We start from the raw sequence: 18,765 nt of genomic DNA on the forward strand, positions 1-18,765 counted from the left end.
AAGGACTTGTATTGCTGAAGTTTCTCGGAAAGATTTTTTATGGGAAATTATCAAACGAGCAGATTCCTTTTTAATGTCTCCCAGTGGCACAGCGGTATGTCTGCGGACTTACAACGCTAGAAACCGGATTTCGATACCCGTGGTGGGCAGAGCACAGATAGCCCTTGTGTAGCTTTGTGCATAATTAAAAACAAACAAACAATCCTTTTTAATAATGTATGTTAGTTTTGTACATTTATTACTATCAACGAAATTATTTTTTTAAAATAAAATTCTAAAATTGTGATAAAGTTAGTTTAATGCAGAATTTCAAAGTATGACTTCCTAGTGGAGAATCATTGTGATATTTCAGAAAAAAATGACTTTTTATGATGGAGAATCCAAACGTACGCTATAAATTGAACTGACTGAAGGAATCGCAAGTCCTTCGTACAATGTTCGTTGCATACAAATTTGCAGCAATTTATGTTGTTACTCGATCTTCGTAAGTTACCCAAGTATTTTTTACTTCAGCGTGAGTATAAAGTGATCAAAAACATCGAAAATCACGATGCCAAAAATTGCCAAACGGAAAAGTGAGTTATCACGGAGAAAGTCTGAAACTTCTTTGAGAAAGAAAATAAAACGTCAGGATGCAGAAAGAAAGAGCAGGAAAGCTTGTTCACCAAGTTATGATGCGAGATGCAGAGAGAAGTCAGAATCAAACCCATAATACAGAAGCACATCAAATTTTTCGCCAAGATGCAGTTAGAAGAAGTCAGGAGGAATTTTGTGACAGAGAAGCACACCGTTCGGCTCGCCATGATCCCGATCGAACAGTAGTACCTAAAAGGCGTTTCTGTTAGTACAATGATAACATCGGAGGTTCTATTCCTTGGGGAGGAAAGAGCGCAGACAGTCTATATTGTAATTTTACGCTAAAACGAAAGAACATATGCTCCATATTATTAATATTTGAATGGATTAAGGGGATTCCGTTTTTCATAAGTATCCCTGAACATTGACAACGAAAGAACAATACTATGGCCATGTAATTATAGTAAATATGGTCAATACAGGATTTGGAAAAATACCATAAACACATTTTAGTGTGTTTTGATAAATCTGAAACGAATGTTTTACATGAAAAAAAGTAACACTGTTGGTAACATTATAATAATATATTATTCATCTGATAGGTAATCCATTGTAATGTTGGAGTTTTTGTGGTACATAACATTAAAAATACACACTGGTTTTGGTTCTAAATAAATCCACATCAATATTTATTGCGCTATTTCTGTATGTACCATTTATGTATAGCAAGGCTATTTGTCTATGTCCCTGATTTTGAACCACTGACGAGAGGGTACTACAGATGTTCACTGTCACTCTTATAACATCATAACATTAACAATTAATATTCTAGTTAAATTGTTTATGTTGAAGCGAATACTTATTGCTTTGATAAGCACTGTAATACCTTAGATGTTATCGAATATAACAGACAAGACTCTATATAAATGCAAATAGAAACAAACACTTTATTAACTCAAGCACAGGTAAATATGTCAATAGATGGTGATAAATGGTGGCACTATTTAATTAAAATGAAATATAAATTGTAATTAAATGAAAATAAAGCTGAATTCCTTTTTAAACTAAAAACTGGCTTAGTGAACTTCAAATTAAGGGTAGCACGCCTGGATAGAAGAATGAAAATTAACTCTAAACAAGCGAGAAAAAACAAATAAAAACGAAACTGTACAACAGTCCTGTCTCTTTGAAAAGAGAAAAATATCTCACTGAAACAATTAAAACTGCTTTCATACCCATATTATCTCTCTGTGGTTGAACAATTACAGACTTGATCACAATCATCTGGAAATATCGTTACATGTGACAAGTTTAAAATATCTCACTGAAACAATTAAAACTGCTTTCATACCCATATTATCTCTCTGTGGTTGAACAATTACAGACTTGATCACAATCATCTGGAAATATCGTTACATGTGACAAGTTTAAAATATCTCACTGAAACAATTAAAACTCCTTTCATACCCATATTATCTCTCTGTGGTTGAACAATTACAGACTTGATCACAATCATCTGGAAATATCGTTACATGTGACAAGTTTAAAATATCCTTACACTCCGGATGATGTGGGATACAATACAACTATTCTGTGAAACATGATACAAAATTCTTAACTGACTTAAGCAACACCTATGGCTAAATGAGCACATGACTGGATTCAATGGGCTCCGAATGAGAAATATGGAGCAATTTTAAAGCTTTGTTACTATATTTATGACATATGCCACATACAAAGGAGTAAGGTAAGTGATATCTGCTTACCACAATAGTCGATAAAGTTGGTTGTAAAATACAAATTAATGAGATTACTTTTTTCAAGTATAATTGAAGATATTTGAAGAGTTTCATAAATCGTAAAACAGAGTTTCTCATCCACGTACAGAAATAAGGATTTAAGTTTACTTTTTTTTATTATTTATATTTAAAGCTAACTCAAAAGCAAGCTTAATGAACGTTAATATGTTCCGAACGCTCAAATATTTTATGCGATATCACACATTAAACGTTTTTACGGTGAATTGCAAGTAAGATCTCGATTTTGTGTTGTTTGTTGATTAATGTATTTGTTTTACTAGGTATCGCTTTTAAAAGATGTTTACTTTATAGGTTCCTGAACTTTGGTATATTGTGACTTTGTTGCTAATTAGAAATTTTTGAATCAGAGAGGTGCCACAGTATTTTACAGATTCTGGGTTCATTGGTTTCATATTCTGTCACTTAACTTAACTTTTATGTTTTGAATTCACAGGAAAGTAATCACAAAAACAACTTAACTGCTGTTTTTTGTTAATTTCTAATATCAATTTAGTCAGTTTTCTTTTCAAAATATATTGGCTTTACAACGGCTCCAGAACAAAAACTGAAAAATCACAGAAGTATTAAGTGGGCAAGGGTGTATAAAATCTATTGAATTATACTTTGCTATTTTTATTCTTTCTTTGAATGAATAATTTTCTGGTGTGTTGTTTACTTACCATTATTAAAATATTTTATTCTGTGGATTCTAAAGTAAGCGAAAGATTGCGTGCAATATATATATATATATATAAGTATCAATAAATATGGCTTATTCTCATGTAAGGTTTTTGTTCTTCATAATATTTTACCCACGTTACAAGCTTTAAATAATACATTTAACATCACTTTAGGTAAATTAAAATTATAATATACTTGAAATTGCTAGTAAATGATAATATCAATCAATTTGAATCTCTTATTTGGCTTAGCTGTTTTTTTATATAAACTTATATATATATATAATTCCGTGCTAGATATGGTATATTCTCACTGTAAATTTACACATTTGAATATTTTGTACACTACAAACACCATACCGAAAAATTTCGAAACAAATAAAATAAAGACAACTACATTTGTAAGTAAACAAGAACCTTTGTAAGAGGCACTTCTTAAAATGTCGAAGTTTATTTTAATTCTAGCCAACACAACTTTCTTGTTCTGAAACAAAATATTATTTTTGTTATATGTTTTCACAATCTGCATGCTGCGTGATTTGATTGGTTAACATCACACAACACAACTGGAAGTATTATTTCCTTCCATACATTTACATTTGAAAGAATAATTACTTAATGTTCACATTTCATGTTAATTCCAAATTACTACCGAAATTCAGTAGTTTATATTTTTTCTAATTGAATAGAGTTGTTTAAACATTTGTTTAACAACAAATAAAAGTTTAGAATGGTTTATTCTTTCATTGGGAGTGTATCTGTGAGCCAGACTAGTTACTTGTTGTTAAACAAATGTTTAAACAACTCTATTCAATTATGTACCATCTGCCTAGTGTTGGCTAACAATACGATGAATAAAATTGCTACAAGTTCTTCAAATACCTATAGAATGATAGGTTTCTTTTTTGTCAGTGTACAACACTTAAATACACCATTTCGATTTTTTTTAATGTTTTTCAAGATATGAATAGCATTTGTGTCTTTCAAATTTAGTTTTAAAACAAATAGTACAAATCGTTGTGTTTCCAGAATATTTTGAAATCTTCATCGTTAAAACACAAAAAATACAATTTCTATAGATTTTAAAAGTCCCGAAAGAAGATTTCATTATGTATACTTATAGTAAGATAAAATGTTAAAGACAATACACTTAGGGAGATAACTCGGTCATGGAATGATAATATTGTAGAACTGTAATACATCATTTAATAACAATTTTTGGGTATTCCAAAATGTTGTGACAAGATTTGTGTTCCAAGTTCTCTTTCCACAATTTTCTTCTTTCCTCGTTCTCAGTCTAGAAAAAAAATGTTGAAAGTTAATGAGTATAATACGTTTCAAAATATTTTATGATACATGTAACCCGAGTTGATTGTTGATTATTACGTACATTTAATCATTAGAGCTCGCGAACTTACTGAGTCCATCAAATGATCCACGCCTATGTATACTATATTTGAGGTACCCTAAGACTTTCTTTGACTTTCTATTAAGTCTGGGCTCACTCTTTTAATGACTTGTTTGTTTATCTTTAAAATGTTCGCGCACAGCTACAAAAAGGGGTATTTGCACAAAGTCGTTCCTAATTGTGAACTGACAGACTACAGGGAAGACAACCAGTTAACAGCACCCATCGCCAAATCTTGGACTTATATATATAAGTTTGACTTTGTGTTAAGTACAATATATAAAAATGCCCGTTTTGTGGCATTCGTTATGAGTGTAATCTAATAAATGTTGTAGTTCTAAATATTTAGCAGAACAATATGAAATATGTTAGTCACAATTTTTTAACGTTTTAAAAAAAAAAGTTACAAGTGTAAAAAAAAATTAAATCAAAAAATTAGGAAGTAAGAATGGGAGCACAAAAAAGTAAGGAAACAATGTAGGAATGAGCGGGATAACATTATAATACTTGGTGTTTTGTGACATGGTGTAACCTCAAAGTGGGTGTGACCATCGTTCCGCCCATTCCTACTTCGTGTGCTTTTTGTAATTTGGTAATTGTTCAAACTAAATGAGAGGTGTATACAGCTAAATTTCTCTGTTGTAAACTTTGTTTTAGCAACCAAGTACAAATACATGTAGCTAATAAAATTACGTGACCCTAACGAAATACATGACATGATAAGGGGAGTGTTTGATGTCGGAAGTCAGAAAGGAAGCGCCAATAGTCATACTTTGCTTGTGGGAGACATTATAGCTATCTGCTTGGTAAGGGGGGACCAAAGGAATAGTATCAAAACTGCTGATTTTGAAATTTTAAAATTTGTTGAGTATATAACTCAATTTAAGTCTATAATAGGATCAAAGTTTAAAGTAAAACACGAAGTAGGAATGGGTGGAACGATAGCCACACCCACTTTGATGTTGCAGTGTCAAAAACCACCAAGTATTGTAATGTTATCTCGCCCATTCCTACCTCCTAATTATTTTATTTAAAAAAATTACACTTGTCTCATATATTTTTGGTACTAAGTCTCGAGAGTGACTGTGCTCTAGGCTTATCCTTCCCTTAGCTTTTCTTGGAGCTAATTCTCGACAGTGACTGGGCTCTAGGCCTATTCTTCTCGTAACTTTTCTTTGAGCTGTCTCTCGACATTTCCCAACTTTTGTTAATATCTTTGTTATAGTTTTTCTTCCATCTAGCCAGGGGGGGGGGCAACATTTTCTTTGGCTGGATTAATGGCCAAGGCTTGTTTCGCATATTCAGCATTACTGTTTCTAACCTTATCTCTATTCGTGCAGTAATGCTGTCTTCACTGGGACAAAGACTTTTCAAGTTATCAACATAAGATTTTCTATTTTTTCTCTTGTTTTTTTTTTCCCTTGAGAGACATATTTTAAAAATCACACTGTTTCAAGTACAACCTTAGATGTCAATAGGCCACACTTAGTTTAAAAACAATGCAAAAGTAAATTATACAACTTATAATTCTTGTTTTAAGTCCAAAGCATTTGAGTAACGCCATGTCAGGCATCGGCAGTGGTATTGTTCTTTCTCACGTAGAAGACTCACGCCTTAGGCACTGACTGCTATCATAGAATTGCTGTGTCCAACACCCTCGAGTCAGATATAGAAGTGAAACGTCGCTTTCAAAAGTTAGATCATAGTTAGAACCTAGATCTAGAGAATATACATAGTCCACGTTTTTTATCTAGCTGATACAGCTGCAGGCTGATCACGTAGCGCATGTGCAAAAGCAATCGTGCAACTGCACGTGATATGAGGGTGGGTTGTTACTTGGCAACTCACAGAGCGTGCTCGTAATCATAGAATATGTCTACTAGTTTATTGTTAGCACATTAGTAGTGTTGTAAAATGGATATTGTTATTGCTTTTCATTACCAAGGTTATAAATAAAACTAGGAAATACGCTTTTAGCCAAGGTAGCGTAATTTAATCATGTGCATTTAGATTTGTCTAAGGTAAAGCTATGCTTTTCCAACAACATTAGTCAGTGAGTTAGTCAGATTGGTTTTGTGAAATTTTTGTTCTTACTTTACCGATTTTCTCAAGTGCTTTAGTGGCTTGCTACTCTGAAGTTGGTTTGTTTACTACTCAACAGTATGTGTAAAGTGCTTATAAAGTTTTGTTTACATACTGTTTGCAATGCGTTTGAGATTTTAATTTGTATTGCACATCTGGCCCAGTCCTACTATAAGTACTACCGTACTTATGATACTGGGATATATGTTTGTGAAAATGTCATATGACGAAAAATTTGTTTGATGCAAAGCCCAGGTGAATTTACTACACAACACTGGTCAGATCAGCTACATCTCAGATTTAGGAGCGTAAACACTTCACGTTAGAAGTCATTATGTAATTGTAGTAGTTTTCTATTATTATGAACACAAAGGTCAAAAATTAAAATCACAGTAAAATTCCTTGGATATGAGGTGAAAGTTGTGTTCCTTGATCCCAATTTTTAAAAATAATTAATATACTAGAGGCACACTTACAATGTAACGCCCCTCTCCCCTAAAAACGAACTTGAAGACAATTTTCTGATAATGATGTGACATAAATAGAGATCAAAAAACTGCATTGAAAACAACAAAGGCAAACCATTACAAATTATGTTTCGGTGGTAGGAAATGCCCGCTCCAAAATATCATTTTAGTATCATGAATGTCTATTAAATACTCTCGTGCAGTTGCACATCCCTGTTTTTGTTTTGTGGTTGGTCTGTTTGGTGGCTCATATGAAAATTCGAGTTTTCATATCCCAGATATACAGCTTTATGCTTAGAAAAATACAAACAAAAATAAATAATAATGTTTCTTCAGCTTAATTGAGGGTTTTGGATTAACTAAACATTGATTAAGCCAGTTTTTTTTATGAAACGTGAAAATAACGATAACCCTAATCAATACTATTACTGTATTAAAATTATAAACAATGCAAATTCAAGTGCCACTTGAATAAAAGCAATAGAGCAAATGTTTTAGCTTTTTCATCCTGGATTGGTATAGTGGTAAAGGAAACCATCTTATTTATCTTATGCTTTATACCTATACTAACTTAAAGTTAAAGTGGAATAGCTGGAAATGAGATTAGTGTAAGATAAATCACCTGTTCAGATACCTGGAAGGAATAAACTTCAGTAAATCATGATGACTGGGATCCCACTTGATAAATGATACTATATAAATGATACTGCTGATATGGGCATTAAAAACTTTTATGTAAAACACACAACAAGTAGCCCGGCATGGCCAGGTGGTTAGGGCACTCGACTCGCAATCTGAGGGTCGCAGGTTCGAATTTCCGTCCCACCAAACATGCTCGCCCTTTCAGCCGTGCGGGCGTTATAATGTACGGTCAATCCCATTATTCGTTGGTAAAAGAGTAGCCCAAGAGTTGACAGTGGGTGGTGATGACTAGCTGCCTTCCCTCTAGTCTTACACTGCTAAATTAGGAATGGCTAACGCAGATAGCTCAAGTGTAGCTTTGCGCGAAATTAAAAAAAAACAAACAAACGAACACATAACAAGTAACAATGTTTCAACCTCCTTTGGCTATCATCAGGTTAACAAAGACTTGAAAAAGCGACTGTTATTGATCATGTGCCATGAGACGACAATAAATATAGGTATAAGATTGTAGGGGCGCTGCATATATTTAATTTTATTATATATGGTAGTTAACAGTGTAACATCATATGTGAACACATTTAATGAAATAATTAATATAGGTATAAAAGTGTTCCTTTGGGGTGGTTCGATGTAGGTTTATGTTCTTGTGTTGGAAGAGCTCTTTACATTTTTCGTTTGTCTACATTTGCTTCTCTGTTTAATATATTAGAGTTTTGTATGGTTGTACTGTGTTTATTTGAGTTACAGTGTTCAAAAACCTCTTTAAATAAAGGTTTTTAATACCCATATCACCTGCCTCTAATATATAAATCTTCAGTAAGTGACCTGTTACATTGTAGATCTTTATATACATTAGCTAACTTTAGTAAGTTGATCTTTTACATTTTAGAACTTTTATAAATTTAGGATAACTTCAATAAGTTGACCTGTTACATTGTGGAGGCTTTATAAACTTAAGATAATTTCATTAAGTTCATCTGTTACATTATAGATCTTTATATATGTAACTGTGCGAAAGAATTATATGTACTTTTCAAATAAACTATTTCTGATCTGTCAATTACAAAAAAGAGTCTAGTTAAAAACTCAGTATACATAACATTACCTTTTCTAATGATGAGTGTAGTCGGACTCCATTTCCAAGTGAGACCAACTGATTTTGGCCAAGGAGGAGCTTGTCCTGGAAAACTGGGGTGATGCGTCACATTGTGAATAAACTTTTCGGTACTCAGTGTACTCCTTAGCACTACAGAGAGGGGTTTCTACCTCAAAAGTATTGTTAAATTTCCCATAGTCTACAACATAGTCCCCAGTTTCCTTGCTGTACGAAACTAATTGTTCAAATCGATGACCCCAGAGGATCTCATTTGGAAGATAAGAAGATCGTGCTTGAAACGATTGTCCAGTTGATTCTATAGTTCCTTCTAAAATGACAATAATCTCAAACTTATCCTTCATCATATCTTCTGCCGCCATGGTATAGAACGGACTTCCTTCATTTATCTCATGTGTACAGATTGTTGGCCAGATAAGAAGTAGGTTGTCGTTAGTCTGATCACATTTAATGTCGATCCAAGAATAAAAGTAAGGGATCACTTCACCCTCAGCTGTGATCTTTTTTCTCACCAGTTGAGCAGAAATGTGAGCACCAATGATGAGTGATTTACGTAAATCTCCCACCCGAAACATCAGACACATTTTACCATCTCGAACGGAAACGATTGCATTGCGACTAAACACCAGAGTTTGTTGTCTTTTCTTTGGCCTAGAGAATTTTGCAAATACCATACCGACAATGAAAGATTGAATCATAACACCCGTTATTGACTGAATGCACATAATAAATATGGCTTCTGGACATTCTTCATTGATCATACGATAACCATAACCAATCGTGTGCTGGGTCTCGAGGGAAAAGAGAAACGCTGACGTGAAGGATTTGATATTATGAACACAAGGTTCCCAATCATTTTCACCTATGTGTTCAAAATCTCCATGAGCATAGTTAATTAGCCACCAAACCACTGCGAAGCCAAGCCAAGTAAGAATAAATCCCATAGCGAAAATCAGTAAATTCCATCTCCACTGTATATCAACGAGAGTTATAAAAATATCTTGAAGGTACCTCTGACTTCGTTTAGCGACGTGCTGAACTGACGAATTTACAGCTCCGTTTTTTAAAATTAATCTTTTGCGATAACGACTAGGAAGAACTCTATTCTGTTTGTATTTATTATTACATTGAAAAGCGCCCTCTTCAAGCAAATGTTTCGCTAACGTCTTTTCTCTGGTCGGTCGTTCACTTTCGGAAACACTTGAAGGTACGCCCATATTTATATCATAGTTACTAAGTTTTTGACTTGGTATCAACTCTTGCCAAACTGTAGCTCTATCCATATTCAGCAGTATTTATAAATCTTACAAGATACTCGCGGCAAATTTCTCAGTATACTTATTAATTTGTGTCTTGTTTTTCTGTTTGTGTTTTAGCACAGAGACGTTGTTCGTGTTGATTTACAACCAGTCTTTTGAAACAAAATTTGTATTATATATTTGTTTCTCCCAAATACCATGAGCGTGGTATATCTACTTCCAAGTGTTCGTGCTGCTTCGTATGTCCTTCGATGTGTATAGATTAGCAATTACATTTTTCAACTCCAATATCCTGTAAGTATAATAAACTATGTTATTTAACATGTAATTCTGAAATAATTATTAAACTCAAAAAGAAATAAACGTGAAAATAAAGTTGTGGCATGGCTTAAAATATTGAAACCTCGAGCTGATCATCCTTTAAAGAATTCGCCCTGAATGAGAACGCGAAATTGAAGGAGTTTGTTTCTCAAGAATGCTTAATTAGCAACGAAACAGCAAGTCTACATGACTAGGTTTTTTTTTGTTTTTTACATGACCTTGCATCATCGTTTTAGCTTTAGCAGACATATGACAATACCTTTTAACTTATTACATATAAAACAATAAGCTTTAGTTGTTTTACTAAATATGTAACGAGAACGTTAAAATTCATTGGATATGGATTAATAATCCTTTAAGTTTACTGAATTTGTATTAGTAGCATTTAGTGTTACTGAATGTGTAAAAATACCCTTTAGATTAAATAAAACATATTCCAAAGCTTCTATATTTATAAATATGGAATCAAAGCCTTGAAGAAATAGACGTTAGGCTTATTAAATAAGCTACAATAGCTTTTGCGTATATTGATTGTGTTCTAATAGTCTATAAATTTACTGGATGTGTAATAATATCACTAAACGTGTTACTTAAACAAATTAAAGATATTTTCTGACTATGTAATGGTATTGGTTATCGTACTGAAAAGTCGGCATAAAAACTTAAACATAAAATATCTAGTGACAAAAATAACATTGAAAATGGTCAATGGTCAAAATTATAACATGCTTTTATAACACAACTTAATGTTCTGATGTAACCTCAGCCAAGAACATCTTAAACGGGGTATGAAATGCGTTTATCTTATATATTTCCCGGAATAATCGTTGACAAGTATACAATAATGAAAGGAAACACGAGATTTGTTATTCTACACCCTCAAAATTTTGACATTATATAGTCTGTATGCATACGAAAGATAACTAAACTTTTTCTTAAGAATAATAGAAATTTATACCACGCAACAACTTAAGTCATGCTGTTTTCATGTAACCCTGTACTTTTCTATATAAGTTTAGGTTTAAATTCAGTAAGGCATTGTCGCAAAGACACTACTAGTTTTTAAATACTGACCTGAAAAGTTACCTAACTGAAGAATTCTAGGTATATATAAGTGGAATCTGAGCTGGTTTCATAACATTTATCCTGGAAAAAGGTTGTGTGAACTTAAGATATCTAGATATATCCAAAGGGAGACTGAGTTAGTTTAATAACATTTATCTTGAAAAAGGTTGTGTGAACTTAAGATATCTCGATATATCCAAATGGAGACTGAGTTAGTTTAATAACATTTATCTTGAAAAAGTTGTGTGAACTTAAGATATCTCGATATATCCAAAGGGAGACTGAGTTAGTTTAATAACATTTATCTTGAAAAAGGTTGTGTGAACTTAAGATATCTCGATATATCCAAAGGGAGACTGAGTTAGTTTAATGACATTTATCTTGAAAAAGGTTGTGTGAACTTAAGAAATCAAGATATATCCAAAGGGAGACTGAGTTAGTTTAATAACATTTATCTTGAAATAAATACTTATTTTCTTCTATAGGATTCACTTGTGACTACAATTGCAAAAACCTGTATATGTTAAGTTACAGATATTTTGAGTCCTACGTTAAATGTAAAAAAGATCAGCTGTGTCTGCTTGTTCATATTTAATTATGCTTCAGTCTAATGTTCAAAAACCAGCTTTGACTCCCTGCTAATAAACCCCGATTTGTTCAGTTACAGAAGTGTGTTCTGTATTTAGATAGAAGTTGTGATTCTACTGGTAAAAACCTTGATTCTTTCATTTACAGAAACTTTTCAGTTTAGTGTCAAATGATGTTTAACAATGAGCTGTGTGAAACTCCTCTTCTTAAAACCTGGATATGTCAGTTACAGGAATTTTCAGATCAATGTTAAGTGTATATGAACAAGATGTCATTTTTCATGGCCGCACCTGGATATGTTAAGATAAAAACTTTAACTTCACTTGAATGCGTCTCGATATGTTCAGTTACAGAAATGTAACTTCATCTGAATACACCTAGATATGATCAGTTAGACAACTTTAACTTCACTTGAATAAACAGGAACACATTCAGTTAGAGAATTTTAGCTTCATGTGGAATACACCTATATGTGTTCAGCTAGAGAACTTTAGCTTCACCTGAATACCCCTGGATACGTTCATTTAGAGAACTTTAACTTCGCTTGAATACACCTGAATATGTTTAGTTAGAGAACTTTAACTTCACCTGAATACACCTGGGTATATTCAGTTGGAGAACTTTAGCTTCACCTGAATACCACTGGATACGTTCATTTAGATAACTTTAACTTCACTTGAATACACCTGGATACGTTCAGTTAGAGAACTTTAACTTCACTTGAATATACCTGGATATGTTCAGTTAGAGAACTTTAACTTCACTTGAATATACCTGGATATGTTCAGTTAGAGAACCGTAACTTCACCAGAATGAACTTAAAGTTGTCTGTAATGATTAATAATAAATAAAATGTGACCAGTTGACCTTGGTGTACAAATATTCTAATCCTACATTTCTGATAGTAAACAAGTAATTGTTTTTAAGTGTTTCGTAACCTAAGATTTCTTTAAATTTGAAATCAAGTCAGACTGAGGTAGTAAGTAGGTCTTTTAAAATAGAAATATAAACCATCTGTGAATCTAAAGAAAAAGTTTATAAGTTTAATCCCAGATAAATTGTAAAGATATTATTTCAAAAAGGTTATATTATTATTATTTGTACTTACGTAATCACGTGTTTGTTTTCCTGATAGCAAGGTGTTGCACAGAAGAGCCTCAAACAGGATGAACAGGTTGCTCAAATTAGATTTAGATGTTGATTTTACTTTAACACTTCTTACGCATACATGTGTGTGTGGGCAATTTTAGAAAAACAGAAAAATGAGTTCTCCAGGCATATGAAATGCATTTAAATGAATCCACTATATGTATTTCGGAACAACTTAAATATATCTAGTGGTAGTAAAATAGATTATTTAGAAACAATATGTTACATAACACAAATTTACGTTGAGTAAGAAAAAAAGAAAAAACGTTTCTATGTTTAAGAAAAGGAAACACACATCTTTTGGTGTTTTTCGTTTTACAGATCGTTTTGCTAGCGGAACAAACTAAACATACACAAAACAATCCATTGAAAAAGATTGGAGAAACAAACTACACTCTCATAAAATATTCGATCAAACAAGTTAAACAACAAACTAACTTCCAGTCTTATTCTACATTATTCCATAACGAGGTACATATTCCCCTTCCGACGAATTAAAACTCCCTTTAAATTATCTTTCCAATTAAGCCTAAATCAATGGGAATATTGGTTTTCTAATCACTCTTCAAAATAACTATAGCTTCTGCGATTGCTTGTTAATACATATTTTATATGTTTGGTTTCCACCCCACGACAAAACACAGTTTAATTTTTACCCATCGATTTCTCTCACCCTCTTTAAGATAGTATGGACTTGTGTACGAATACGAGTTTAGCTTAACAAACTTGATCATGAGCATATTCACAACGATATTCTTCGACACCAACTGAATATTTCTCTGTGACAAGTCTATCGAAACCGGACTCGTTTGTTAAGCAAGCCTGCTGATTGGATGGGCTTATTATTCGTCATTGAACACTCTTGGGACCTCAGTGTTTCACGTGACCAAGATTAAATCTTAGTAACTTAGAACATACTAGATCCTTCGAAAAGCAGAGTACTAATCAGATGTATATATATATATACCTTGATGACTGTCGTTATATCATTCTCTGAATTAAATCAAGTCACGTTCTAGCAAGAGTGCAAGTATTTTTCTCAGTTGCCATAGCGCCTGGGTTATGAATTTTTCACAAATAGTAAGGGAAGCGTAAAAACCTAACTTATCACATTCTGGACTAGACTTCTAACGCAGGTTATTGGACCTAAATATTTGGTTCTTGTTCTGCACGTAGGCGATCAAAATCGTGGGGTTTCACGCTGGACTAATTAGTAATAAATATTGATATACATTACACTAAATACAAAATTTAAAACAGCAAAACAGAGACAAGAAAATACAAATTAAACAAATATGGTTTTTCTAAAAATCATTAACGTGTTTGAATTACGAACAAATCATAATTATATTATAATATTTGAGAATACTTATGTGACAGATTATTACAAGATTTGTTTGTTCATCTGGATGACACCTTAGTGACACAATGGACTAAACGACCAGGTCAGAGGCCCCATTGGTTCAGGTACAGGCCTTAATTTTGAACAGTTGATCAAAGAGAAGGCAATCAGCCGATAACACCCGGCTCCTGAATCGGATACTTCTAACCGAATAGCGGGATTGAGTCTTATATAACACCTACGGCTGAAGGTTCAAAACATATTGGGCAGCACCACGTTCGAGATCCTCGGACTCCCAGTCCGACACTGTCATTACTAGCCTCATATTCAGACCATTTTTTACATGGATAACGAAGTTCTCAAATATTTTAAAAAAATTGACAAATTTACGAAATATTTTAATTTACAAACCACGTTTTAGTGTTTTATAGCATCTTTGTAACCGAGGTTTACTTGGATAAGCATTTGATGGATATTATTGTGGAGCAATCATGAAACACAAGTTTAGTGCGTTATGGTTATACCAACTCTTTGAACATTATTTTCTTGTATACATAAAGCTAAATCAAAACGTTACACGTTACAGTGTATGTGGCTACGTCTGGTTATGTTCTATTTGAAGACCGTGCCTCTTGACAATAGCCTTGCAGCGTGGTTTCAATTGCTAAAGGCTTTGTCGTTAGGCTGTCATGTCTTAAGCACACCACTCCTCCTTAGTGTACGAGGTTTTTCTAGCGCCTGTGCCAACATGTAGTTCAATCATACAGAAACAGAATCCATAGGCGTTGCGTCTGGTAAGTTGACTAGCATGTCCATGTATGGAATACCATCGTCCAACTACTTGTGGTATGCAATGGTTGAACATGATTGTAAGTCTTATCTTGGTTAACCCATAACAGCCTGTTGGCCTTTTTAACACACTTTCATCCTTTTTGATTATGTTGTGCACTGCTGACAATTGGAACACTTTTGCCACTGATCTTCGTGTTCGTGGATTCTCACCTGTTACAAGATGACACACGTTGCTTATCACGGCTGGGGTAAAATTTCCATCAGGTCTCGTTACGGATAGTCCAGGTGCCCCAGATTGATCCATACATTAGTTGTCTAATGCTACTAAGTACAAGGGATTCTAAATTCCCAATCTGAATACATCTTTATGATCTGAGTGTATGAATATTTTATTTTAGAAAGGGTTGTTACAAACCCTCCCCAAAAGCGATCAATTTTCAGTGCCATCACACTACCAAAGAAACGCTAAACAATGTCAAAACGTAATTCTTTCTGATGCATTCCGTTCCACCGCGACTTTCTATTGGCTTTGGTTGTCACGTGAGTTGCTGATTTGTATATTCAAAATCGTTTTAATATAACATACTCAATCCTGTATGTGCATACGTAATTGTTACAACGACTTTAAGCAGTGAACTATAGTTTCTATCTGATAAAGATAATTTAACTGTTTCCATATTTCCAGATTTTACAGTGTGGTTGCTGCATTATTTTGTTATGTGTGTTTTTCTAGCACATATTAATAAATATTTAATTTTGTTTGGATTATGTTTGGCTTAGGAAACCCGCATTAGATCAGAAAAATGGTTCTCCAATTAACTGATCTTATAATTTTCTGTATGAAACTTACAGTGAGTGTCATTTTAAGGTATTTTTAGCAAAATCTCGAAAATGATGTTCTAATTATCGAGAATTTTCGTTAAAAATTATTTTCCTGTAAATTATGTAGAGGAATGCAAAAAGTTTGAATGTGCAATAAGATCAAAATTTAACTTTTGTTTTATTGAAAGAAATATTTGTAGACCCATGTCTTTTACCATTTTACCAATGCTAAATAGTTGGAGTTAATAAGGTGTAAAACGAAGACAATAACGTAATTCGTTCTGCTTTTGGTACTGCTGATAAATTTATTGCATGAAAATCAAATTAAATATTCGTGAAATTTTATGAGTGATATATCGTTACAAATTTAGTTTTTTGTTTGTTTCAGAATCAAGAAAAGTTTAGATCTGAGGATACAGAATGACAATGAAATATGTAATTTCAACCTATCGCATATCCCTAGGACGTGTCACCTTGTGGAATTTGGCTATGACAGATATTTGACTATGTAATTTCAACCTATCGCATATCCCTAGGACGTGTCACCTTGTGGCATTGGCTATGACAGATATTTGACTATGTAATTTCAACCTATCATATATCCCTAGGATGTGTCACCTTGTGGCATTTAGCACACTCACGTTTTGACAATGTCCTTAACAAATTCTCCAGAATGATAATTAGTACTTAAGCTATACGTTTTAGGTTGTCCTATAATAGTACTTGCTTAGGCCTTATTTATTACTAAATAAAAATCTTTGATTCATCCTAATATTTTTTTGTTTTTTCAATGTTACATAAGCACCGTCTATGACTGTTATTGTTTTATGTCTTTATGCAATAAACAGCTGGTTGCCCTCTCTCTCACTACTATTTCCCCTTTTCGTTCATTTAATATGATATAATATAATCTAAATCTATTAGAAGAGTACCATTGCAAAGTTTTAAAAATGGAGACCATGAAGTTGCGAAACGTATACAAAGCTGGCTAATGAACGGTTTTCTTTTTAGGCTTAACAAAAGTGGTTAAAATCACACTTGACTGTAGATATTTTTTTTATTCACACTCATTTTAACTACTTCCTTTAATTAAGGATTTCGAATCAAAAACGTTTAAAAGTAGCATTTGAAATTATCTTTTGTCTACTACAAGTCATTGCTGAAAACCAGAACTCATCAACTGAGCTGGAACTAATGGCAAATCTATATTTGTAGCACTCAGTTCTGCACATAGGTTGTTAAAGAAAATGAATCCAGATGTAACTAAGTAAATAACATGAATAAGTACTTGAAGAAAATAAAGCTAAGCTCAAAAGAACTTAAATAAATACCCAACTACTTACATGCAGTTTATAACGATGAACATAGGTCGCTTCAGGATATGATAATGAACCTAATTTCGTAAAATACAGTGTTGTTAGAATCACCTAGCCAATCATCATGTCTGCAGTTTCCATGTGCAGCTCTCCAATCATCACACAGATTCAACACCATAGTAAATAATTTTTGTCTTGCAATATGCTTTGTCATATGACTAAAATCATATAATGATTATGTTAGAATAAGTTAGCACGACCATAGTACACGTATATCGACTCAGATCCCGCTTATCATGAGTGTTATTAAAGTGATCTCACATGTATCTATGACGATGCAGTATTATTATTTCTATTCTAGTAATTCTAACTGGTAAAAAGCTAGATAAGTCGCAAATATAAAGACAAACTGTATCTTCACACGCTCACATATATTTATGTATGTATGTATTAGTGCATGACGAATGAGCGTGTGAAAGGATGAAAAGTTTTTAATAAGTTACCAGTTGGAACCGTTAAAGCACTAGCTATATATACATTTTGACGATATTTGAACTTAGCGCGTTAATCTGGTCAATAATAGGTCAAAAGTTGTCATTATTTCGTTTACTTATATATGCATGTGTGCACGTATATTAAAATACTCGATTGATGTCGCCTATATGACTTAAACAAGAAACTGGATTCATAGTAAACTAAATTAGTGAATTTAATTATAGGTAAGAATCAAATACATGATTATTATTTGATTTAGACATAGAAACCAGTGTAAACATGGAAACTACCTCAATTAGCTACAGATGGTAAATATGGTGACTTGGTTATTTGTAAGATCCAAATTATTTGATAATGATACTTTATAAATGGTGTCTACCCGTCTAAATTGGCGATCAAATAAATACGGTACCTATTTCAGTTACTTGGGGACGAGAACAATTTTATTTGTTGATGATAAGTTAAACATGATTACTACCGATTTCTTTAGGGCTAAGTTCCAAACTAAGTGACTGTTGGTAATGTAACATGCCGATTTCCTACGTGATTTAAGAATGTTAAGAACTCATGAAAGTTAAACATGATTACTACCGATTTCTTTAGGGCTAAGTTCCAAACTGTTGGTAAAGTAACATGCCGATTTCCTACGTGATTTAAGAATGTTAAGAACTCATGAAAGTTAAACATGATTACTACCGATTTCTTTAGGGCTAAGTTCCAAACTGTTGGTAAAGTAACATGCCGATTTCCTACGTGATTTAAGAATGTTAAGAACTCATGAAAGTTAAACATGATTACTACCGATTTCTTTAGGGCTAAGTTCCAAACTGTTGGTAAAGTAACAT

The 18,765-nt window shown here is 33.0% G+C and overlaps 1 protein-coding gene and 1 long non-coding RNA gene across 2 annotated transcripts; one reads left to right on the plus strand and one right to left on the minus strand.

Moving 5' to 3' along the window:
• Positions 1–3,928: 3,928 nt before the first annotated feature.
• LOC106468991 (G protein-activated inward rectifier potassium channel 3-like) lies at positions 3,929–10,054 on the minus strand. The gene is made up of 2 exons (XM_013929444.2): positions 8,763–10,054; positions 3,929–4,352 (listed from the first exon to the last, which is right to left on the minus strand). Exon 1 carries the CDS (start codon positions 10,052–10,054, stop codon positions 8,768–8,770), a length of 1,287 nt encoding a protein of 428 aa, XP_013784898.1. The 3' UTR covers positions 3,929–4,352; positions 8,763–8,767.
• Positions 10,055–10,188: 134 nt separating this feature from the next.
• On the plus strand, positions 10,189–16,974 carry LOC111088172. Its single transcript, XR_002612777.1, has 2 exons — positions 10,189–10,324; positions 16,498–16,974. It is a non-coding gene; the product is annotated as an uncharacterized LOC111088172 (long non-coding RNA).
• Positions 16,975–18,765: the final 1,791 nt, after the last annotated feature.

The sequence above is a fragment of the Limulus polyphemus genome, unplaced genomic scaffold (genome assembly GCF_000517525.1).
Source record: "Limulus polyphemus unplaced genomic scaffold, Limulus_polyphemus-2.1.2 Scaffold3251, whole genome shotgun sequence".
Classification (NCBI taxonomy): Eukaryota; Metazoa; Arthropoda; class Merostomata; order Xiphosura; family Limulidae; genus Limulus; species Limulus polyphemus.